The following is a 24,434-nucleotide window of genomic DNA, read 5'->3' on the forward strand; positions in this document are numbered from 1 at the left end:
TGTTTTCTCATCTCTAAAATGGGGATGTCCCTAGAATTTGCCGCATCCAGTTGCTGAAAGGATTAAAAACTGGAAATGACGGCTTGGTAAATATCAGCTAGCGTCCCCTCCTCCCTCTGTGCTAAAGAGTTTTATCAAAGCATTTCATCTCTACAGCAACCCTATGAGGTTGATACTATCAACCCCGCCCCCCCTTTTCAGAAGGGTGAACTGATGCCAAAAGAGATTCAAGTCTCTTGCCTAAAGTCACAAAGCAAAGGGAGTGGTGAAGGAAGACAGAAACCCAGAAAATTTCACTCCGGAGGTGAGTCCACTTTAGGAGCCCAAATGCTTCCCACTTGCTACTGAGGCTTTCCAATGACCCAGAGTCCAAGGCAAATATTTTCTGTGCTCTTCAAGATAAACTTGAATCACGTGATAAACGGGACACTCTCAAGGTGATTACCTGTTGCCAGTGCTGGCAAGGAGACGCACGTGGCACTTTGAGACTCAATTATAGCTGAATCCGACCAGGTTGGAGAAATCAAGGAAAGTTTCCCTGAGGGGGTGATGCTGGATCTGAGAACTGAAGAGCGGGAGAGCGCAGGCAAAAGCCCTAAGGGTAGAGGGCACGTGTTGCAGAGGGCTTGAAAAAGGCCAGTGTTGCTGGAGAGGTACCGGCAAGTCTCAGAGGTACAGGCTGTGTTAAGGAGGGGGGAAAGAGGCACCCAGGGTGCAAATTTTAGGGAAGTATTCACTTGCAGGATAGTGCAGGGGCAGAACTGAGACCGAAGACTAAAAGTCTCCTTAAATGAGGCTTAAGTGAAAGCTCTAGACATCTCACAGGTGTCTTACTGATCCCGCCCTAGGCCTTTGGTTAGGGTGGCCATCCATCGTGGTTTGCCCAGAAGAGTCCTGTTGTCCTGGCACGATTATCCCGGGCCTTCTTTGAATCCGACGCTCCTCTTAGTCGGAGGAGCATTCTATGGTCACGTGACTTGTAGAGCCTATCTTATCACAAGGAAATGGGGAGCCACTGAAAGATTTAACTGATGGGTGTTTTGAGCAAATTCTGCCTGCCACACAGAGACTGGACCATGGGGGCAAGAATAAAGGGTGCTGAGGTCACCCAAGGGGGAGACAAGGACAGCCTACCCTAAGTAAGAGAAATAAATGGAGCCGAGAAATGCTTAGGAGGCACTGCTGTCAGAACCAGGTGATGCAATGGATGTACTGGATGAGAGCTTCCCATTTCCTTGTTCCCTGTACTGAAAGTCCCCGTCCTTCCTCTGCCAGGGTTAGCTGTGTTACCTTGAGGCAGTCCCTTTACCTCGCAGCTTGTTTGTACATCCGTTTCAGGGCTTCTAAGACTATTTACAATAAAGGAGCAGTCCCTTCTTGGATTTAATATATATTTGCAAACATGTGTCTGTAGGACCTTTGCACATGCTGCTCCCTCTACCTCCTAATCATTCAGTTTCAGTTTCAATGTGACCACTTTAGGAGGCCCCTGCTGCCTCGTCCCTGCTTTACTCTCCATCCTATCATAGTTATATATTCTTTCCTATTTCTTTGTTAACTGGATATCTCCGATTAAAATGTAAGCCCGTAAGAGCAGACTTCAGGGATATGTATCAGTTCCCACAACCTAGCACAGCGCCTAGCACATAGTTGTTCTTAGTAAATACTTCTTTGGATGAATAAATGGATTGATAAGTGAATGAATGAATGAGTGAATGCTTTCTCTGACAACTTAATGCCCCCAAACATTCTCTGGCCAGGGAGCATGGATCCTGGAAGCAAGACATTTCTGGCCTGGGTTCAAATTCAGACTTAGTCACTTAACTGCTAAATTGTGATAAATCGCTTAACCCTCCTCAGCTTCATTTTTCACATTAATCCCGACCTGGTAGAAATATTGTGAGGCTCCAGCTAGATAGGAAAACGCTCGCAGCGAAATAGATAACTTTTTTTAAGCTTTCTTTTCTTCTGTATCTTTCATAATCGAGTCCTCCCAAGTCCGATCACCCCCGCCCTTCTCACCAAGCACCTCAATAACTCCCTCGCACCCGAGCCTGGAGGGACATGCAGGTTGCTGGGCCCTCCCGCACACAAATCGTGTTTCCTCCCTCTGAAAAGGCAGGGAAAAAAACCTTCCCGGCAACGGGTCGCGCGGTCGGCGTAGCGGGCGTCAGCGGTGTCGTCTGCGCAGGCGCGGACGCCTGCGCAGAAGGGCCCGGGGAAACGGGTGGGGGGTGAAGAAGGGGCCGGCCTTCGAGCGACAGCGACGCAAGATGGCAGCCACCACGGGCTCGGGTGAGCTGGGGCGCCGGACCCGGCCTGCCCAGGGGGCGCGGGCTTGGGCCAGGGACTGGGGACCCGCAAAGGCCCTAGCAGCGGGACCAGGGCCTCTGCGCTGCCTCTGTCCGCTGGGCTCCGCGGCGGCGACCCTGGCGGCCAGAGTGGGGAGGAGGAGCAGGCGGTGGCCGGAAGCACGGGCGGGGGCCTGAGGGGCCTGTGGGCGGCGCGGCGGGGCTCACAGGCTTCCCCGGGCGGCGTGAGGGCCCTGTTGGGAGGAAGGACCCGGCCCCAAGGCAAAGCTGAGCGGCCGGAGCTATCGAGGGGCGAGCCCAGAGGCGCTCCTGAGGAGACGAGGCTGGCGGCTCTGGGGGAGATCCAGGGGTCCCCTAGAGGATAAGGAAGCGCCCCTAAATGGATGAGAGTCCTTTACCGGGTGATGGAGGTCCGAGTGAGGGGGTGGCCATCCTTGGGATGTCCGTTTGGCGGGGACTTCAGAGAACCCCTTAGGACGGATGGAAGGAGAAAGCGATCTCAAGGGGGTGACCGAGGATCCTCCATTGGTTAAGGGACGGCTCCAGCGTTAGTTTGGGGGATGGGGTTAGCCGAGGAAATCTCTATGTCGCTTGGAAAGGGGGCGTCTTGGCGTGGCTGGTTTTGGCGGAGCGGGGGGGATTAAGGGCATCAGGACTGGCGAAGTGAGAAGGGAAAACGATCTCTCAGATTCCAAAGGGGAACGACCCCATCGTTATCGGGCTTTTCTTTCAGGAGACATGTTAGGTTTTAGGAGCCAAGCTCTGAGTGGGGCAGCGGTGGAAACTTTCGACATTGGGTGAATTGGACGCCCTGGGGGTACCTGTTCGGTGCGGGAGGTCCACCGAGGGAAGCCACATGCGATGGTTGAGAGTGGGGGAAAGTTCAGAGATGTTTCTCTCCGAAAAGAAAAATCTCCTCTCTTGGGTGAGGGAAGCATGCCCTAGCAGTGCCTGTTTTACGGAGACGGTCACTCCGTTCCACTCCTTTGGGCGTTGGGAAAAGATAAGTGGGTTCCGCTCAGCACTTCCCTGTTGAGTGGATGGGTATGGGGAGAGGGACAAGCGAAATGAGAAGTCTGGGTGACCGGGGCAGGCAAGCTGAGCAAATCCCCATCTCCAGGATGCAGCAGAGGGAATAAGGGGGCTGTACTTTGGAGGAGGGGGGGTGCTCCCAGTCTCGTGTAGGTAGAGGGAAGCAGCATTTCTTTTGAGACCGGATTCGCTGTTCTACACTCTTTAGATGGGCCAGAGGATCAGATCACGAAGAGTCCGTTTCCGAGTTAACGTTCCGCAAATGGGCATCAGGGGATGGACTCAGATGGCCTTCTTGAGGAGGTAGGGTGAGGATTAGCTGGGGGAGGTCCCCCAGAGACGCTGATAAGGTAAGAGAGAATCCAGAAGTGCAGGACTTGGGGGAAGACTCAGTGTCCCCCTTATGGAGAGGCGGCTGTACCTGTCGGCCAAGGAGGTCCTCTCAAGTGCGGGGACGACGGGTGACCTCTGATGAAGCAGGCAGGGCCGCCAGCCCGGCTACTGAAATCCTCTGGCTAGCTAAGGCCACAGCATCAGCACTGTCAGGGGAGGTGACCTAAAGGGAAGGGGGTGACGGGAGTCCCGTCTTTCCGGGGCGACGCGCCTCCAGTGTCCCAGGGAGCCATCCTTGTCTGTTGCAGTGGCCGTGGAGGGGACCGAAGTGACCTGTCACAAGCTGCCTTTTAAACTTAAAGCAGTGGGGTCCTTTTAAGCAGTGGGGTCCTCCGGGGGGGAGGGAGGAGACCACACATCCTTTTCCTGGAGTTTGGTTTCAGCTGGAATAGTGCTGAGTCAACTCGTCTTGCACGATCCTGCCACAGAAGAGAGAGGCTGAGTCAGGCCAGCCTGCTGTGGGAACCTTCGCACCAGAATAGCACCCCTGTCAGGTTGCTAGGAAGTGGGGGGCCCCGCGTGCCCGTGGCAGCCAGCGTTATGGTTGCCTTGCAGCTCGGCCCTGTGTGCAGGCACTTGAGATTGGCCACCTACAGTCCGGCTTAGCAGCTACTTGAGTCTAACTTCTTGAGGCCCTGCCAGTGGATGATCGCTTCACGAATGCTACCGCAGTCACATCAGACCTCGTCGGCTGCTGTCCTCATGTCAAGAGCACTTGGCATGGTTTGCGTGACAAGGAGCAGGCTCCCAGGTGCTCCAACACGGGCTTCCCGAAAGTCCTTTGTCTGTTTATTCAACAGATGTTTATCGAGGGCCTGTTGTGTCCCCTTGTGAGCGGTGGGTGAGAGGCACACAGCCCCTGGCCTTCAGGGGCTTCCACTCTAGTCGGGAAGAAAGCCGCCAAAGGAGTAAATAATGATTAAGGCAGTTTCAGATAGCAGCTGGCGCTACGAAGGAAATTGTGCGACGTGATAAAGAGCAGGTGGGGAGGTGATCTGGGAAGATGGCATTTGAACGGGTAGAAGGGATGGCAGGAGCCAGCCCGACGGCGTGCATCGTAGGCGGGGGAGGCGGGGACAGTGAGTGCAAAGGCCTCGTGGCAGGACCAAGCTCAGTGTCCTGAAAGAACAGCTTAAAGGCCTTCCTGTGCAAGAGAGGCTTGCTAAGGAGATGAGTTGAAGAGCTCTAGCTTTGGATTTTATTAAGTGTGAAGGAAAGCCATCGAGTGAGCGAGTGGTGTGCATTAGGCCCTCAGTAACTCTTTGCTGAATGAATGAATGAATGAATGAATGAACGAACGAGTCTTAAAAGGAGGGGAACGACACAATCTGGCCTGTGCAGTGAAGGAGTGCAGAGTGCCGAGGGTAGAGGCAGAAGGGCCTTAGTTGGGTTAAACCAAAACGAATGTTCAGGCTTCTGCTCTCTAACCCTGACAAGTCACTCAGGTTGGTCAGGGGCCCCGAGGCCTTCCTTAGGTTTAGAACCAGCCACCTGATGAACCTGTGCCCTCGTTGCCAGGAAACAGCTGGGAAGCCTGTGAGTTCCTGTAAAGGGCTGCCCTTCGTTTTCTTTTGGTCCAGCACCTTGGCATCTCCCTTGGTTCTGCGCTGCGTGAGTTCTGCACAGACCCTAGAGGGTGATACTGTGAAAAGCCCCCGAGACTCCTTCAGGATGCCCGTGCTGTGGCGGGTGACTGTCTCCGCCGTGGCCAGGATTGCGGGGCCTCAGGCCCTTGGCTGCCAGGCCCTTCGTCTCACCCAGCATCCCACGGGCTTCCCTGACAGTTGCCCAGCAAACCTGAGTGCCCCAAGAGTAACCCCTGATGGGGTGTGATTTTAAGTTTGCATTCGCTGGAGTGGCCTCCTCTACACATTCAGCATATGTGCAGACTTGACCGTGTGGGCAGTGGGGGCTCAGGAGCCCTCCGTTCCATTCAGGGGTGTTCCCAGAGAGCTGGAGGTGGGAGATGAGAGCCTGTAGTCCGGGAAGTTGGGCTTGGTCCCTTGTGTCTCGCTGTGTGAACGTCTTGTGCCGCTTGTGGCCGCCTGCCTCTTGTACAGTGTGGGCCCCGCGTTCGGGAGAACCGCTCACCTGCCTCGCGCTCCGCTGGTGGGGGGGAAGCGCTGTGTTGGGCCAGTACGACCTGTTGCTCTCTTCAGGGATTCCCAAGGTTCATTGTGACGATTGTGATGTTCCCCTTCGTGGGAACTTTCGAACCGTGCTTTTCACTCCACCACACGCTCTCTCTCCTGCCCCTTCCCTCTCACCTGAACTGTAGCTACAGTACTTTGATGAAGGTGGAATACAAAAGGTGAAGTCGGGAATCCTCTGTTTAATTCCGAAAGGCCCCAGTTGAAGGACAGAGCAGTGTCTTTGGTGGAGTAAACGTTTAACACTAAGATACTTCAGAGTTTTCCGGGTAATTTGACTTCCCTGTTATGTCATCTCATGCAATGCTCCACAGCCTAATGGGCTAAGCAGGGAAAGCACTGTCCCCACGTCATTGCTGGGGGAGATGGGTGGCTGAGCGGTGGCACTGAGACCAGAGCCCCGGGGTTTTGCTCCACCGCCCTCCCCAACCCTCTCCAGTACCTTAGCAAAGAAACGGAAAGGCGTGGAGTTGGGCGTATGCCCTTCCTCGGTCTTGGGGTGTTTCATTGATCTTGGTAAGAGGAAGGGCTTTAAGGAGGAGGATCTGCCAGCTGTAGTAGCAGGGTCCCTGGCCACTGTTTGTCCCCTTCTGGGTAACGTGCTGTCCTGTGAGCGTGGAGTCCACTTTTAAGGACGTTCTTTCTTGTGCCTTATACTCAGTACCTCATACTCACTGGGCTTGGGGCCCCTCGTGTCACGTACGAAGCAGGACTTTGTCTTCCATCACGTGCAGGCCCTTCAGACTTCTTTTGAAAGAGCACTTCTGGGGCTGACTGTGTGCTAGACGCGGGTTTCAGTTCAGTCAAATTAAATGATCTCAGTCCTCCCGGCGGAAATTTGAGACCCGTGTCTGTCCTGAAGGTGAGAAAATCGGCCCAGAGAGGGGAAGGGACTTGCCTGGGGCGCAGAGCCAGTGATGCGTAGAGCTAGGGTGCAGGGCCTGGGGCAGTTCTGCTCCAGGGCACGTGCTCTCGGCCACATTCTCATTCTTCCAGCCCCCTTTGCCTCCTCTCCAGCCAGGCGTCTCACATTCCTTCAGCCCCTCACAGGTCTGTTGACATTTCCGACTCGGCCCAGTGTCTTTCACGGGTGGGTAGTCGCGGCCCTCAGGTAGGATTCTTTCCTCACCCTTCCACCCACCCATCAAAGTCCAGGAGGTATAACCCAACAAGAGATGCCCGATCCTCCTCTCCGTCTCTACTGTTGCCGTTCTTGCCCAACCAGAACCATCTGTCTCTCCCCTGGAAGACTGCAGAAGCCAGCTTCCGGTCTTGCCCTTTTCCAGTCCATTCTCCAGAGGAGGCGCGTGAACTCTTGCAGACCAAAAGCGGAAACCGCCACTCCCCTGCAGAAAGCCCTCAGAATCAAATCACCCTGCGCTTAGAATCACGTCATTCTCTTTTCCGAGGCGCAGACGGCCCTCTGTGATCTGGGTCTGGCCCACCCCCTGACCTCATGCGGTATCACGCACACCTCTGCTCTTGGTCCGACCCCTTTGGGAATGCTCTGCCCCCACATCTTCACGTGATTGGCTGCCTCTTGTTCTTCAGGTCTCCTCTCTCCAGAAAGACCATCCCTAACGACCCCCATTCAGTGTAGTCTTTTGAGTCATTATCACATGTCTCCTCTGTCCTTCTAAAGCACTCACCTTGGGGCACCTGGGTGGCTCAGTGGGTGAAACATCCGACTTCGACTTAGGTCATGATCTTGTGGTTCGTGATTTCAAGCCTCACGTCGGGCTCTGTGCCGACAGCTCAGGGCCTGGAGCCTGCTTCGGATTCTGTGTCGCCCTCTCTGCCCCTCCCCTGCTCGTGCTCCCATGTCCTCGGCACCCAGCATAGTCCCTTTCCCTAACATAGTAGGTGCTCGGTAAATACTTGTTGACTGTTGCAGTGAATTAATCAAAGGTCTCACCTTGATGTGGCCAATATGTAAATTTGACAGATTTTGGAGGAACAGTGTGTCTGGTAAGACAGAAGCAAAAGTGACTGACTCTTCAGCTTTTCAAAAAGAAAAGCCCTTGTCCTGATTAGTTGCTATTTCTAAAGGGACTTTAGCATAGGCTTAACTCTGTCCTCTCCTTCCCTAACTGTCCCGACACACTTCCCACATCTTATTCTTTGTCTCCACCCCTGTCAGAAAATCTGGTCCTTGTCCCTGGCCACCCTAGTGTCAGAGAAACACAAGGTCTCGTAATTTGTCACCAGCTGTCGGTTGTCCCATTGTGTGGACTGTAAAGATAGATCGCCACTGTTTCTTCCCCTGGATTGGCAGTTCTTAAACTAGTGTGCATCCGCATCACCAGGATGGCTTGTTCAGTTGCTGGGCTCCACCCTTAGAGTCCCAGATCCAGGAGTTCTGTAGTGTGTTGTAGTGTTCTGGGACGGGGCCTGCGAATTTACATTTCTAGTGGGTTTCCAGATGATGTATAGGCTGCAGGGCTGGGGACCATACTCGGAGGACCATTGCTGTAGAGGAGAGAAAACACCTCCTCTGGGCAGGCACTAACTAGGGAGCCAGACTGCACTGGCCAGTTGCTCAGGAATAAAAGTTACCCGCTGCCAACTTTCTGTCTACTTTTCAGGAACATTGAAGCTGGTGCATCACCTTACAGGCCTCCTTATTTTCCAAGACAGAAGCAGCACCAGACTCCTAGCTCAGTTCACTATCTTCTTAAAATAGGCAACCAAACCAGTTTTAACTGGCAACTTTCAGGAGAAACCTGTGAGGCTTGGTCAGGCCAGGGTTTTCCAAGATTGCATGTTGTATAATAGCAGCTGCTTGGTGGCCGTGATTTTCCCAAAAGATGTTTTAAAGGGCTTCAAATCCATTTCGTACCACAAATATTTTAATAGGTGGCTGTGTTTCATATTACTGCATTAAATGTTTTACTATGACATGGTATAAAACCCTATCAAATATTCATGCTTTTTCAACCTGGTTGTCATATTTTCTTTGTAATATCCTGCAGCTGCTGACTTTTCAGTTTATATTTAGCTGGGAGAATAACTGGCTGACTTTCGATACTGACACAGATCCAGGAAAAATCCTTCTGGAAAGAATTCTGAAGTAACAGGAACAAATATTTTCTTTTTAAAAATCTTGGATTACTGTGGCATTTTAGCACCTTGGTGAAGTTATCTTAACATCTTCATGTTAACTTTTTCATAGTTAAGATTAGTTAAGAGTTCATTTTTACATCCTCTGTATTGCCCCTTGAAGCTGTTTCTCCAGCTGTCTTTTGGTGTCAGATTCACACAGATATTAGGAATCTTAAGATTTAGGTTGATTCCGTAGATTCAAAAGCCATGGCAATTAAACATATATTAGAGCATTCTTAAGTTTTTCTGATCTGTTATGCTTCAGTTCTTTGGCATGTGTGGATTTAATTTTTAAATATATTCACTGAAGAAGCACCTGGGTGGCTCAGTCAGTTAAGTGTCCATTGTTGGTTTTGGCTCAGGTGATGATCTCACAGTTCATGAGTTCAAGCCCTGCATCGGGCTTTGAGCTGACAGCACAGAGCCTGCTTGGGATCCTCTGTCTTCCTCTTTCTGGGCCCCTTCCCTGTTCGTGCTGTCTCTCAAACATAAATAAACATTTAAATATATTCAGTGAAATCCTATGTTAAAATTAGTGTATCACAATTTTAAGCTTATACTCTCCATTTGGGATGGGATGAAGTCCTAACTTATGACTGGTGCACTCACAAGGTCTGTAGGGTCCATCCATCCATCCATCCATTTATTTATTTATTTATTTAATATTTTATTTTTAAATAATTTCTACCCAACATGGGGCTCAAACTCACAGCCCCAGGATCAAGAGTCACATGGTTTACCGACTGAGCCAGTCAGGCACCCCTGAACTCCACCAATATTTGGATTTATATCCCTGGATGGGCCCTGAAGTTCTAGCACTAGGGCATAGTCAGGCCATTTGGAGTTGAGTGTGCTTGCTTTGTAGAAAATACTGGTGTAATAACTTCATACACAGTTTCTATGGTTTAGAATATCAGTAACATGCTTTCATATATGTTTTCTGAAACAAAGTTCATTTTGTAGTGAAGAATCCTTTGACTTGTGTGGTTTGGGTAAAAAACCAGTTTTCCTTCATTTAAAAAAATGTAGGTTTCCCTGAAAGTATCTATTATACTTGATTTAAAAAAGCTAGTTATCAATTTTTAATGATCTCAAAGACGTTAGGTATCTCTGTTACATGGTAGCAGTGTTCAGTGTCTTGGCCACGTAGACCATGTTAGAGTTTACGGTGGGAAAGGAAGAGTTGGGTTGCCTGGGGGCTCAGTTGGTTGAGCGTCCACCTCTTGATTTTGGCTCAGGTCATGAACTCCCAGTTTGGGATCGAGGCCCACATCGGACTTGCGTTGACAGTGCAGAGCCTGCTTGGGATTCCCTCTCCCTCTCCCTCTCTCTCTCCCTCTCCCTCTCCCTCCCTCCCTCTCTCTCTCCCTCTCTCTCTCTCTCTGCGCCCCTCCCCTGCTGACACTCTTCTTTCTCATAATAAATAAATAAACAAACAAAAAGGGGAAGGAAGAGTTGGTGCTGTTTCTCCGATCAGGAAACGTTTATTAAGTACCATTATAGGACAGGTAACATAACAGATTCAGGGGAGGCAGGGTTGAATGAGTCACAGCTCTAACTCAAGAAGCTCCAAGAGTGAGTCAGACAATAAAAAGGAAATAAAATAAAATGTAAAGAAAAAGGAAAGGCCCGGCACAGACATTGTGTGAGGGTAAAGGTATGTGAGAGAGGGGTGCTTGACAAGACCTCTGTAGACTGCCTGGTTTTCTGATTTAAGATTCCGATTTCTTCTCAAGATCATTCAGAATTCAATGTGTAACTTGCCTTGGGCTACTGAAAATCCATACTCAGCCCCTTTGATAATCTTTATGATGTCAAGAATTTCTTTTAATAGTGCTATGAGTGTTTCTGTGCTGTATTTTCAGAAATAAACAGAGTTGCAGAGTTAGGATTTTGTGACATCGAACATCATTCATTCTGAAATAAGATCCCTTGCTAGCACTCAGCCACCCATTCATTCGTTCACCAAGCATTTGAGTGCATACTCTGGCAAGGCACTCCTTGAGGGGTTGGAGATTTGGCGTGAACCAAAGAGATGAAGCTGTGCTCTCATGAAGCTTATTTTTGTTCAGATGGGGAGAGACAGTAAACCACTAATGAAGTAGAAATGAATATATTTAAAATGTCAAGTGGTAACAAGTGCTGTGAAGAAAAAAAAAGCAAGATGGGGCACCTGGGTAGCTCAGTCTGTTAAGTGTCCCACTTTGGCGCAGGTCATGGTCTCACAGCTCGTGAGTTCGAGCCCCACGTCAGGCTCTGTGCTGACAGCTCGGAGCCTGGAGCCTGCTCCGGATTCTGTGTCTCCCTCTCTCTCTGCCCCTCCCCCACTCACGCTCTGTCTCTCAAAAAATAAATAAACGTTAAAAATAATTTTTTTAAATAAGAGGCAAAATAAGGCAATGGGAAACTCAACCTTTGTGAGGAATAAGCCAGCCAGCCCACTGGCCATTCAGAGAATTCTAGGGTGAGGGAACAGCATGTGCGAAAGCAGAAAGTAAGGTTGCCCATTTGTTCAGGAACCGAAAGAGGGGTGGTATGGCTGAAGGAGGACGAGGGGCCAGGGAGGGGGTGGCAGGAAACGATGCAGGAGGTGCAGGTGGTGCTCTGGAGGGTGTGTGCTGGGCCAGTTGGAGGGGTGGCTGAGTGATGGAAGTGAACTTACTTTAGAAAGCTAACTGTGGAGACTAGACTGCAGGTACAGGCCAGGTAGGCTGAGCAACCAGTTGGGAAGCGGAGAGGGCATGGACTGCAGGGATCATAGTGGAGATGGTGAAAATGGGCCACGTTTGGAATACATCTGGAAATGGGTTGGGTATAGGGTGTAAGGCAAAGAGTTCTCATCTCGACTTCCAAGATCTTTGGCCAGAGCAATCTGGTAAATGTTTGTGCCACATACTGGGATTGAGGAGTGGGTCGTTTTTGTGTTTTTCGAGGAGTACAAGGCAAGTTCTGTTTGGAAGTGTTTTTAGAGTCTTAGTAGCCATCTAAACGGAGATGTCAGGGAGGCTGTTATTGGAAATGTAAATTGGAAAGTCTCCAGCCTCTTTGGTGTGGGTAAAATCGCTTGGGGATGGCTACGTAGAGTAGACGGAAAGGCAGAGGGCTACGGGCTCTGCCCTGAGGTCAGGCAGGCAGTATTCGGAGGTCAGGGAGGTGCAGCCAAGCAGCCAGTGAGGTAGGACGAGAACCTGAGGCCCAGGGAAGCCCAGGAGTTGCCACTGGAGCTCCAGGAAGTGGGGGTGGGAGCTGAAAATTTGGCCAGAGGGTGCTCCTGGTGCCCCTGACCAGAGTGGTTTCGGTGGGTGACTAGGTGGAAAGGGCTGATTGGAGTGGGTGCAAGTAAGGTGAAGAATGGCAGACAGGGAATCAGGACAGCCTTTTTGAGGTTTTTTGCTAAGAAGGAACAAAGAAGTGTGATGGTAGCTAGAAGGGATATGGAGTCAAGTGAGGGGGTTTGTTTTGTATTTTATGATCTGTGATACAATGTGCCAATGACGGTGACTCGATAAAAAAATTACTCCGCCAGATATTACACACACTGCTTTACAGGTTTTATCTCACTGATTCTTCCTTGCCACCCATAGAGGCAGAGAGTGACGGCATCCCCGTTTTGCTAAGGCTCAAGGTAACTGGTAAAGTCGCACAGCTAAGGTTACGAGGAAGCTGTGGACTTGATCTGCACTTGGTCCCAGATCTGCGCTCTTAATCCTGTGTGGAAAGATCGTAGAATTTTCTCTAGAGTACACTCTGATTCTTTTTTGTGGGAAATAACTTAGCCATTGCTCTGACGAGCATTTAGAAAACAGAATGTGGGGCGCCTGGATGGCTAAGTGGGTTAAGCATTTGACTTCAACTCAGGTCCTGATTATCTCATGGTTCCTGAGTTCAGGCCCCACATCAGGCTGTCTGCTATCAGCACAGAGTCTGCTTTGGGTCCAGTGTCCCCCTCTCAGTGCCCCTCCCCAGCTTGTGTGTGCTTTCTCTCTCAAAAATAAATAAAACATTAAAAAAAAAAAAAAAAAGAATGGTATGGGGTGCCTAACTGATTCAGTCATTAGAGGATGCGACTCTTGATCTTGGGGTTGTAAATTTGAGCCCCATGTTGGGTGTAGAGATTGCTTAAAAACAAAATCTTTTTAAAAATAATAACAAATAGAATGATAGACCAGGTATTCTCATGATTGTATGCTTGTGACATCTAAAAATAATTTATGTCATTTATACCATGCAAGGAAGCATGGATGACTTAGTGCTTTTTTTTTTTTAAGTTTATTTATTTATTAGAGAGAGAGAGCACAGAAGTGGGGGGGGGGGCGGACAGAAGGATAGACAGAGGATCCAAAGTGGGCTCCGTACTGGTTGCAGAGAACCCAGTGTGGGGCTCGAACCCACAAACTGCAAGATCATGACCTGAGCCAAAGTCGACTCTTAACCAACTGAGCCACCCAGGCACCCTGTATTTATTTTTTATAAAATGGGGTTTGCATACCTTTTTATTCTCTCCCCCACCCCAATTTTGGATTTATCAACAAATTCTTATGCAAAGCCTGTTTTTATGTCACGTTGTAAAAATGGGAACTATGGCCATACTCATGCAAATTTATATGCACTGCCTTAAATCTCTTAACATTCCTCTGTTTCCCACCCTCTGGGCCTATAAGAAGTTGACTAGATGTTCTGTCCCAATATTTGCTCCAAGCAAATGCTTCTGGCTCTGCATCCTGAGGTTAATGGTTGCACAGCCCTCACCTGGCCTCTGATCCTTCCCAGCCCACCCTGAACATTACCCGGGAGATTCGCTTTATCTCTAGTCCTACTCAGAGTCTTGTAGCTCCCGCCGGTGCTCCTGAGGATAAAGTCCAGTCCCTCTCCGTCCCACCTCTTTAGCTTTCATCAAATTCAGAGGGGCCTAGGACCCCTCAGAGGTAAAACAGAACAAAACCATTGTTCTGTGATAGGTTATATTTCTGTCATCCAAAGTTTTGATGCTGTTCTGTTTCATTGAACTTTGTGTATATCTTGTTTCCATAGTGAGACTTTATACTCCAGTTGGGAGACTTCTGTTTTTCTTTCATAGTCGCTATAAAGGTCTAGCGTGGGATTGGATAAGTGTTGGGTGTTATTGCGCACAAAGAAAGTTGTGTACATATATGTTACTGACATTCATATATAAGGAAATTCTGACAACCAGGTAAAAAGCCTAGAAGAGAGAGAGAGAATCCCAAGCAGGCTCTGCACCCTCCACGGCGCACAAACCGTGAGATCAGGACCTGAACCCAAGAGTCGGATGAGTAACTAACTGACTGAACCACCCAGACTCCCCCTAGCAAACTTTTAATTACACTCCTGAGACGTGTGGATATTTTGCCTGAAGTGTGGAGTGAGCTCAGTTTTACGCATGTTAAACATGGTGAACCCCAAATGGTGCCTTACCGAGTAGAGTTTAGTAAACCAGCTAACCGGGTGCTAATCAGCCCCTGCTGTTTAAATATCAGAAAAACTAAATGAACCACTCCATAGTTTTATAATTTCTGATTTCTGCTAGCTGTCGTTATTCCCCAAACTCTGCTTTTAGTCAGCTCTTGAGTGAAAATAAAAGTTTATGTCTTAGTAAAATAAATTCAAGGTAACAGTTTGTGGACTTAAACTCTTCGATATTTAGCTAAATAAAGGTCAACAGAGCACTGCACCCACCGGTGCCAGATTCGCCCAGTGTTGATCAATCTCACCCTTCTGACAAAAGAAAGGGTTTAAAGTATTCTCTCAGCTAAGTCCAGGATGTTAAAGATCAGAGAGACTTTTTTTAAGTTACGTATTATTTATTTTTGAGAAAGAGAGAGTGGGAGCAGGGAAGGGGCAGAGAGCAGGCTCCGTGCTGTCAGTTTAAGAGCCCAAGCATCGCAGAGCCTGACGTGGGGCTCGAACTCATGAAACTGTGAGATCGTGACCTAAGCCGAAATCAAGAGTCGGACGGATGTTCAACTGATGGAGCCACCCAGGCGCCCCAGGATCAAAGAGATTCTTGAGAACAATTAGGTGACCCCCAGATGTTGTAAAATGGTGGTCCATAAGCTGAATCGGACCGACAGATACTTGGCCAGAGCAAAGGAGTGACTGCGCCCTTTAGACAGACATGTATTTTCCAGCTCACCTGAGTTCTTAATACTCCCGTTTTAAGCCAGCCATTAAAGAGAATTCGTAAAGCCATACCACTCTTCTCACTAATTTTCTTTTGTTCTTTGGAAAGTGTAGTTCTTTCATAAGATATGTTATTTATCTCAACACATGATGGTTTGTTGTGCTTAGTTGTAAATGAGTTTTTAAAAAATTTTTCAGTTTTATTTTTTTATAAGTTTGTTTATTTTGAGAGAGAGAATGTGTGTAACTGGGGGAGGGGCAGAGAGAGACAATCCCCAGCAGGCTTGGCGCTCGCTGTCAGAGCAATCCCAGCAACCTGAGCAGAAATCAGGAGTCGGATGCTTAACTGACCTGAGCCACCAGGCACCCCTCTCAGTTGTAATTTCTAATTTGGCAAATAATCAGTAGCTATAACCCACGTAAACAGAGGCTCTTTGAAGTCTTCAGTGATTTTTAAGAGAGTATATAAAGGGGTCTTGAGACCAGAAAAGTTTGTGAACTACTGTTCAGATGGAATGAATGCTTATTGTCATTAATCAGCACGTAGGGCAGTTTTCCCATGTTTCTATGTATATTCCAGCTCCCACTTGGAATGTTTTTTGACTACCTAAAAGATACTGGCCAATATAAAGTTTTGGTTTTTTAAACTGTTTCTGATGCCTGATTTATAACTTGAAGCAAGTTGAATGATCCTATAATATCAGTACTGCAATACCCACAAATTGCACCGTCCTATGTGGAACTCCATCACTGCTCCAAATGCTAACCTGATTCCTTATTTGTTTGGTTCAGTTGTGTATGCGGGCTTTAACTGAATTGTCTGATCCAGTAGAAAACGGCTGTTGGAAGTATAGGATTAACCAATATGATAGTTTTCCCTATTTCACAAGTAGATATCAAACATGTGAAAAATATAACTCGAATTCACTATCTGTTTGAAACTAATGTAATGAGCTTGCAACGTTTAGGAGTCCCTAGTCAGACCTAGTTGTTAATGAAGGGGTGACGTTTCCAGCCATAAAGTTTTGCTAACATTTACAAGAGAAATAGTCATACCAGAAATAGTTAATCCAGCCTGATTTATTTATTTATTTTTTAACCTTTATTTTTTTTGAGACAGAGAGAGACAGAGCATGAACGGGGGTGGGTCAGAGAGAGGGAGACACAGAACCTGAAACAGGCTCCAGGCTCTGAGCTGTCAGCACAGAGCCCGACGCGGGGTTCGAACTCGCGGACCGCGAGATCACGCCCTGAGCCGAAGTCGGCCGCATAACCGACTGAGCCACCCAGGCGCCCCTAACCCAGCCTGATTTAAATAACCGGACACAAGAAGGCACATTTTTCATCTTGCCAAAAAGAGCAACTTAAAATAGAGGTCACACGTGTAGCTTCCCTTCATTAATAGCTATGGAAGCTGGAGTATAGCTTCCTTAAATGTTTTATTTTGTAAATATCAAGATCATGGTAGAAGAAATGGGGATGGGGATTAAAGAATACAGTCATCATGATGAATAAAGTAAAATGATTTAAAAACAGAAAATCTAGAAAAGGAGGGGAGTCGCCCATAATCCTTTGCACCTAAAGATAACCACTGTTACCATCTTGGTCTCTAACCTTTCCAACTTTCTTAAGCTTCTTAAAACGTCAGCGAGCATCCGTATTAGTTTACTGGGGTTGCCATAACAAAGTGCCACACACTGGATGGCTTACACAACAGGATTTAGCCCAGGAGGCTAGAAGTCCAAGATCAAGGTGTCAACTGGTCTCGTTCTTCCGAGACCTCTCCCCTTGGCTTGCAGATGGCTGCCCTCCCGCCGTGTCCTCACAAGGTCTCTTCTCCATGCACTCGAGCATCCCTGTTTTCCTTTGTGTGTCTCAATTTCCTCCTCTTATAAGGATACCAGTCCAAGGGCTCATCCTAATGGACTTGTTTTAGTTTATATATATATATATATATATATATATATATATATATATATATATATATATATATAATATATAAATAAATATAAATATATATAAAAAATATATATTTTTTAAGAGTTTTTTGGGTTTGTTTTTGGGGGTTTTGGGTTGTTTTTAGGAACTCCATACGCAGCAAGGGGCTCGAACTCACAACCCTAAGATCAGGAGTTACATGCTCTACCTTCTGGGCCAGCCAGGTGCCCCAGTGGACCCATTTTAACTTAATCACCTCTTTGAAGGCCGTGTAACCAAATACTGTCACACTCTGAGGTACTAGCGATCAGGGCTTCGACATACAAATTTGCAGGGACACAGTTCAGCCTACTAGGCCATCTTTGATATTCACCGATCTCCCTGACATGATTGTGTGTTCTTTTGGGATAGTCATCTTCATTAGTGCAGGCTTGTAAATTAAACAGTAGTAATAGCTGTAGTTCTACACAATGATTCCCCCTCCCCCCTCCGCTGCCCAGCCAAAATAGTTAGTGAGGATTATTAAAGATTTAGATTTAGGGGCGCCTGGGTGGCTCAGTCGGTTAAGCGGCTGACTTCGGCTCAGGGCGTGATCTCACGGTCCATGAGTTCAAGCCCCGAGTCGGGCTCTGTGCTGACAGCTCAGAGCCTGGAGCCTGTTTCAGATTCTGTGTCCCTCTCTCTGACCCTCCCCCATGCATGCTCTGTCTCAAAAATAAATAAACGTTAAAAAAAAAATTAAAAAAAAAAGATTTAGATTTAACTGTCTCTGGATGAAAGACATTGCATTGTCTGGCTTTTTGCTTATAATGTCACAAACATCCTTTAATTTTGTGTTTGCTAGGGAACACAATCCAGTATAGCTGAATAATCCAGTTGACTATGTGGATGGAAAACGCCAGTATTTTCCAAATGAGCCATTCAGCTATGCTTTCAGGTTTATTCTGTTTCTTCTCAAATACTATCTGTATTACTTAATATTACCTTCAGTCAGCTGAGTCTTCTGCTTACATTTATGTTAAAAGGAAATTGTTTTCACCATCATTGTACCTGGGAAGTAAGTATAACATGACTTGCCTTAAAGTATTCCTAAAAATCAACACGTGACAGGGCGCCTGGGTGGCTCAGTCAGTTGTCTCCCAAGTCCTGATTTCAGCTCAGGTCATGAGATCAAGCCCCTCACAGGGCTCTGTGCTGACAGCCTGCTTTGGATTCTCTCCCTCCCTTGCGCTCTCTCTCTCTCTCTCTCTCTCTCTCTCTCAAAATAAACATTTAAAAAAGAGAGGTGGCCTGACTGCAAAGTGAGTGCTCACGTCTGTACCACCTAAAATCCTCTACCGCCCCTGGCAAGTCCCTCCCACTTGCTCAGACAAAAGCCTGGGAGCCACCATCATCGGCTGCTCTTTCGTGCTTCTCAGGCAATCTGGCAGCAAATCTTACCAGCTTAGACCCCCCCCCCCCCATATCTGGAATTGTGCTACTTCTCACTACCTTCACTGGCTCAAGCCGGTATTTTCCTTTGCCAGGATAATTGCAGTAGGGCCCAGCTCCCTTCACTGTCTTCTGCACACGGCAGTCAGAGGAAGCCTATTTGAAAAAGCAAGTCAGATCCTGTGCCCCCTCTGTTCAGAGTTCCAGTGGCTTCTCAGGCCAGCAATAGTTGGAACCCTTAACCGCCTACTGCTTTTCCAAGTCACTGACTCAGATTTAGCTGAGTTGGAATCTTGCTGCTCTTTGGCATTGCAGGCAAGATCCCACCTAAGGGTCTTAGCACTTGGCTGTTCCCTCTACTTGGGAGACTCTCCTCGGCTGTGCAGAAGTCCTGCTCCTTCCCCTCGGCTCTTTAGCCATGACACCTGGTCGCAGTGAGGCTTTCCTTGATCCCCCCATTAAAAATCCTAGCTCCTCCCCCATTACTCCTGCCCCACAACACCACAGGCTGTCACGCTACGTGATTTGTATTTTTGTTTTGTCATTATGTGGTTCCCACTAGAATGTAAGCTCCGTGGGGGCAGGCGTTTTTGTTTTGTTTACTGCTTGTTCCCCCCATTGCCTAGAAAAGTGCCTGGCCTCTAGCAGATGCTCAAGTATTTATTCCAGTTGAACCAATAGTAGCGGGAGTCCCACCTTGGGAAACACTGAGATATACTGGGAACACCTCCCAGGCTGGAGTCCCTCCAGTGGGCTTTTCTCCAGAGTTACGTGGTAAGTGCTGCTCAGTTGCCTCTGGGAGTCTGGCCGGTTGGGGGCTCAGCATTTAAGGCAAATTTAAGGCAAGCTTGGAACTTGCCTGAATTTGAAGCTTTTTCCAGAGGTAATAGTTCAGATGCCAGGGAGAGAGGTAGGAGGAGAGAGAAGCCGGCAGGATCGGTTGGGAAGGCATCCCTGGGAGAGTTGCTTAGTGCCCAGGCACAGGAAGAAAATCGGTGTCCCTGCCCTCCCCCGACCTCGTCCCCCACCTGGCCCCAGTGCTTCGGCTCTGTTCCGGAAAACACCCAGAAATGGCCGAAGCCTCAGCCTGAACTCAGGTATAGTGGCTTGAAACTTATGGGATGGGTTTGTGTGGTTTCCTCCCTGAGCTACTTACCAGGCTTTGGGATTTTTGGAAACGAATCAGAGAACTAGCCACCCTCTTTGGGCTTTTTCACAAGAGAGAAACCATGGCTTCAGTAATTGAAAATTTTATCCTTGGCGCCTTCAGGTGACTCTTAGCTGATCAAGAGGACACCGTTTTGATTTCATGCGGCCACGGCGGCTGTTCCTCCTGAGGTAGTTTGAGAGTCTGTTCCAGCAAATGAGCACACCCTTAGCCTCAGAAATGCATGATAAGAGCAAAATGAAAGGAATAACCTCTTCCCTTCCAAGGCACTTCGTATTCATGATACTGATACTGATGGTTTTCAACTATCGTGGAGCCAAATTGATCAACATTTAGACACGTAAACTCTCGATGAAGTTTATCAAAGCTACGGAGGTGGGGGGTGGGGTGTCTCTCCAGGCTGGGTTCAGTCGTCGCTTCACCTGTAACAAAACCACGTGCCCCTTCCTGTGGTTACCCTGGTCGGTACCGGAAGCCCTGGGAACAAGTTTAAGGGACGACGACTTTCGGCCTTTTTTGCATGTTAGCATCTGTATTTCCACGGAGTAATAACGAGCAGCTAGATCTAGGCTTACAGGTTCCCCTGGAGTTGCTAGTATCTTGAATTTCTTTCCATTTATTTTAGGAGTAAAAGTCCCTCGCAATTTTCGACTGTTGGAAGAACTGGAAGAAGGCCAGAAAGGAGTAGGAGATGGCACAGTTAGCTGGGGTCTAGAAGATGACGAAGACATGACACTTACAAGATGGACAGGGATGATAATTGGGCCTCCAAGAGTAAGCGTCGAGCTACGGCTATAAATGTCAATGTCTTAAATTCACTGTGCCTCCTTTTAAGAAATATTAGCCTTATCACGGAAAAAGCTCACCAATGGTATATTTTCTGAAATGTGGCTATTCTTTTTTGACCAGTTTCAGTTTATATATTTGAACCTCCTCTGATGCTGTTTAATCCCTCCACATGGTAAGCAAAAACCTGTTTAGACTCCTAGTGTGAATTTACATGACACTGTAGACAGTGAGGTTTGAGGTAATTGCACCCTCAGATGTAGTTTAGAACAAACTCTGGGGCTTATCAGATAACAAGGCTCCAGATACAGCCAGGGTTCTGAGAAGACCCGGTCGAAACGAACTTTGGCCTTCACAGTTGTGGTTTTCATTCACTGTGTCCCAGGTCGGGACCCATGCACCCATATCTTAATTCATCGGGCTGTTCAGCAAAGGCTTCTTGCCTGCCTGGTTGGCTCTGGTCTGTTCCAGGCACTTGGAGACCCAGAGGCCTTTGGGAAGAAGACAGTGACAACGGGGATGAGAAAACTGACCTCTCCTTTAGAGTTTCGTGATTTGTGAGAGTTTCCAGGCTTCATAGTGCCAGCTGACTTTGTTTTAGCATACATAGTGAAACCCCCAAGAAATGTCATCTAGCTCTCATGAGAACCTGTTGTTAGGTTCTCCTGTAGTTAGGTTCAGCCTCTGGTTGCATTTGTTTTACAGGTGAGGAAATAGAGAAATGAAGTTCCTCGCCCAGAGTCCCGTAGCTGCTAATGCCCATAGGGGTCCTGGCTCCAGACTCTGTGTTCCTAACCACTGTGCTACATTGTCTCCCCGCTGCTTAGATTGTGAGTTTTCCTCTGTTCCCATTTGAGAATTACCTGGAGTGTTAAGCAGTCAGTTAACGTAGGAGCGAAGAAACAGATTCCTGCAATGTGACACTTGTTGCAGACAATAGGAGGTTCTGCCTGAATGGAGCAAGACCTTTCCTCCTTCTGCTTGTGCTTCAAGATGCTGGTGCTCTCCTTCTTCTCACTGCCTGCCCAGGCCCTCCGCCAGCTCTGTGGGGAGTAGGAAGACCCGTGGGATGTGGTCCCGGCTGGAACAAGGAAGAGGGCCATGCTCACTAAGTGTTAGGACCATCTGATGTTCATCTTGGACCGTCGTAAACACGGATGGTGAATGGCTAGCTTTGCCGTTCAACGTTACTTGTTGAGTCATTTTTGACCCTGTACTTTTGGTTTTTTGGGTTTTGAAAACCTATCCAATTTACTATTTTTACTCCTTTGTTTATCTTTTTTTTTTTAATCTCTGAAAACCAGGATTTATGGATCTATAAAATACTGGGGGAAACCTGATCTAGAAAGCTAGTTTCTTCATGGAAATCATTTCTCATTGTCTCTGAGAGTCCACTGCGTGGTTGACAGCTTCCTTCACTACATCTCTTCTCTTCCTGAGAATGGGTTAGGTTTCTCGAGGACGAGAATATTCTTCCCTCCCCCTTACTCTCCAGAGCACCTGGAGATGACCCAGAATCAGGTAGTTCAATAGATTTATTAATCAACCGACTGATTTTTAGGTTCTAACAAATTAAGAACGAACCAATGTACAACATTGAGAATCTACTAAATACTGCTGAGTTACAATGAATGAACAGAACGAACCACCAAATCCCATTGAAAATATTCTGTTCTACCTACAACACCTTGGATGACCCTGAGTTTCACTTTAGTGATTTCCGTAGGGAGCTAACTTGCAGTGAGTGGCTGCGGGACGCACAGTGCCTGCCTTCCACACATTCGTTTTTCGTTTTTCGTTTTTCGTTTTTCTTTTTTTTTTAATAACAGCTTTACTAAGGTAAAAATTCCTATGTCCTAAGATTTGAAAACTGTAGAATACACCTTTAAAGTGTACAGTTCAGTGGTTTTTATTATAGTCAGAATTGTGCACCTGTCAGTAATTTCAGAACATTTCGTTACCCCGGAGAGAAACCTCCCCCATCAGCAGTCACTCCCATTCTGTCTCCCGTCCCCATCCCTCCCCTTTGACAGCCTTTCATTTACTTTTTGTCTCTGTGAATTTGTCTCTTCTGAACATTTCATATAAATGGAATTACACAACATGTGGCCTTTTGTGACGAGCTTTTATTTAGCATGTTTTCAAGGTTCATACATGTTACAGCACTTACCAGTAGCTCATTCCTTCCTATGGCTGAATGACGTTCCATTTTGTGGATAGACCACGTTTTCTTCACTCATTAATTGATTGACAGACATTTGGGTTTTTTCCATATTTTGCCAATTATGAGCAATGCTGCTATGAATTTTGTGTATAGGTTTTTGTGGGGGCATATGTTTTCATTTCTCTTGGGCATATACCTAGGAGTGGAAGTGCCTGGATCATATGGTAACTTTATGTGTAACATTTTAAATAACTGTCAGACTGTTTTCCAAAGCGGCTGCACCATTTTATGTTCCCACCCAACAGTACATGAGGGTGTTGGTTTCTCCACACCCTCACCAGCGCTTGTTATTGACTTTTTTTTTTTTCTTTTTTTTATCCCTGTCGTTATGCTTGCCCTGGATCCCCAAGGTTAAAAGCAAAGTTGTAAAGGGAACTGGCTGCTTCTGGGTGCTTCCTGTGACCAGTCTATTTTATGACTAGCATCCCTTATACAAGGGACAAACTGTGACTTTGCAATATCAACATAGTTATTAGTATCTAAATAGAGCACTTGAGTAACTTATCTCCCTATTGTATTTTTGCTGCTGTATGACTCAACAAGAAAATCTTCCATCAAAAGTGGTCCAGCAAAAAAAAAAAAAAAGGTGATCCAGCAACTCTAGGAATTTACTCCGCTCTTTTTAATGTGTTGCCCAAAGGCCCCTGTGTACAAAATTATTGAATGCAGCATTTTCAGTAGTAGCAAAATATTGGAAACCACCTCAGTGTCTTTCAGCAGACCATAGTATGTACTGTTTAGCTGTTGAAAAACAGGAGCCAGATTTATGTGTGCTCAACTGGAATGCTTTCCATGATATTTAAGGGCGAAAAGGAAGGTACAAGGCAGTATAGAATATGCTGCCACTGAGGAGGTGGGGGAGAGCAGGAGGTCGTGCATATACTGTGTTTACAGTACTTTTGGAAGAACATAAAAGAAATTGGTGACAGTGGTTGCCTTCTTCAAAAGAGATCTAGCTGGCTGGGGCCAGCGTGGAAAGGAGGCTTATTTTTTTGCCATTTTCCTTTTTGTACTTTGAGTTGCTTTAAAGTTTCTCATCCAAGTGCCATTTGCAAAATTCTGACATAATGTCCAACTGTCTCCAACAGAGAACAGGTTACAGAGTAGCCAGGTTACAGAGCAGTTTCTCAGCCCGAGCGCCATTCACATCTTGAGCTGGATCCTTCTTTGTTGCGGGGCTGTCTTGTGCATTGTAGGGTCAGCAGCACCCCAGGTCTCTGCTCACTAGATGCCAGTGGCGCCTCTCTCCTCCAGTTGTGACAACCATTAATGTCTCCAGATGTTGGGGTGGGGGCTGGGCAGAAATTGCCTGGGTTGAGAAACACTGTTATGCCTCTGGAGTTCTCCAAGATAATGTTTTTGTGCGTGGGTTAGAGTCTGGGTGTGTGTTCATACACGTACTTCTCTAAAAGTCCCTACACATGCTTAAGAACGAAACATAATTACACAAGTGTGTGAACTAAAAGAAGACCGATCCTTTCCCCCATTGCATTATACTCCCCACAGACTGTGTGTGTTCCTACTGGCTTTTGCTTTTGGGTACACAAACATAAATGCATATCCTTTTTAATAAAAATGAGATCTTGCTCTACACAATGTTTTGCAGCTTTGTGTTTTTCGCATAACAGATGGTGGAAGTCTTTCCATATCAGTGCATGTTGATCTGTCTCTTTTTAAAAAGCTTTATGTGACATGTATGATACGTGAATATATCCTCATAAAAATTCTCAAACAATACAGAATATGTAAAGGAAGAAGTT

The 24,434-nt window shown here is 47.3% G+C and overlaps 1 protein-coding gene across 12 annotated transcripts in view; it reads left to right on the top strand.

Moving 5' to 3' along the window:
* The first annotated feature begins 1,715 nt into the window (after positions 1–1,715).
* Positions 1,716–24,434, top strand: part of UBE2V1 (ubiquitin conjugating enzyme E2 V1) — a 29,640-nt gene continuing 6,921 nt past the window's right edge. The window contains exons 1-2 of one of the 12 annotated variants that reach the window (XM_019458165.2): positions 2,194–2,295; positions 20,290–20,438. In XM_019458165.2, coding sequence (XP_019313710.1) covers positions 2,274–2,295; positions 20,290–20,438 — 171 coding nt within the window. In that variant the 5' untranslated portion in view covers positions 2,194–2,273. Of the gene's footprint in view, positions 2,296–2,529; positions 2,723–3,552; positions 3,648–19,254; positions 19,271–19,296; positions 19,594–19,766; positions 19,835–20,289; positions 20,439–20,517; positions 20,536–20,607; positions 20,626–24,434 lie in introns of those variants that run through there. The other 11 variants (XM_019458164.2, XM_053890147.1, XM_053890149.1 and 8 more) reach the window with 11 other exon arrangements.

This window comes from Panthera pardus, unplaced genomic scaffold, assembly GCF_024362965.1.
Source record: "Panthera pardus isolate Hobbes unplaced genomic scaffold, ASM2436296v1 HiC_scaffold_25, whole genome shotgun sequence".
NCBI lineage: Eukaryota > Metazoa > Chordata > Mammalia > Carnivora > Felidae > Panthera > Panthera pardus.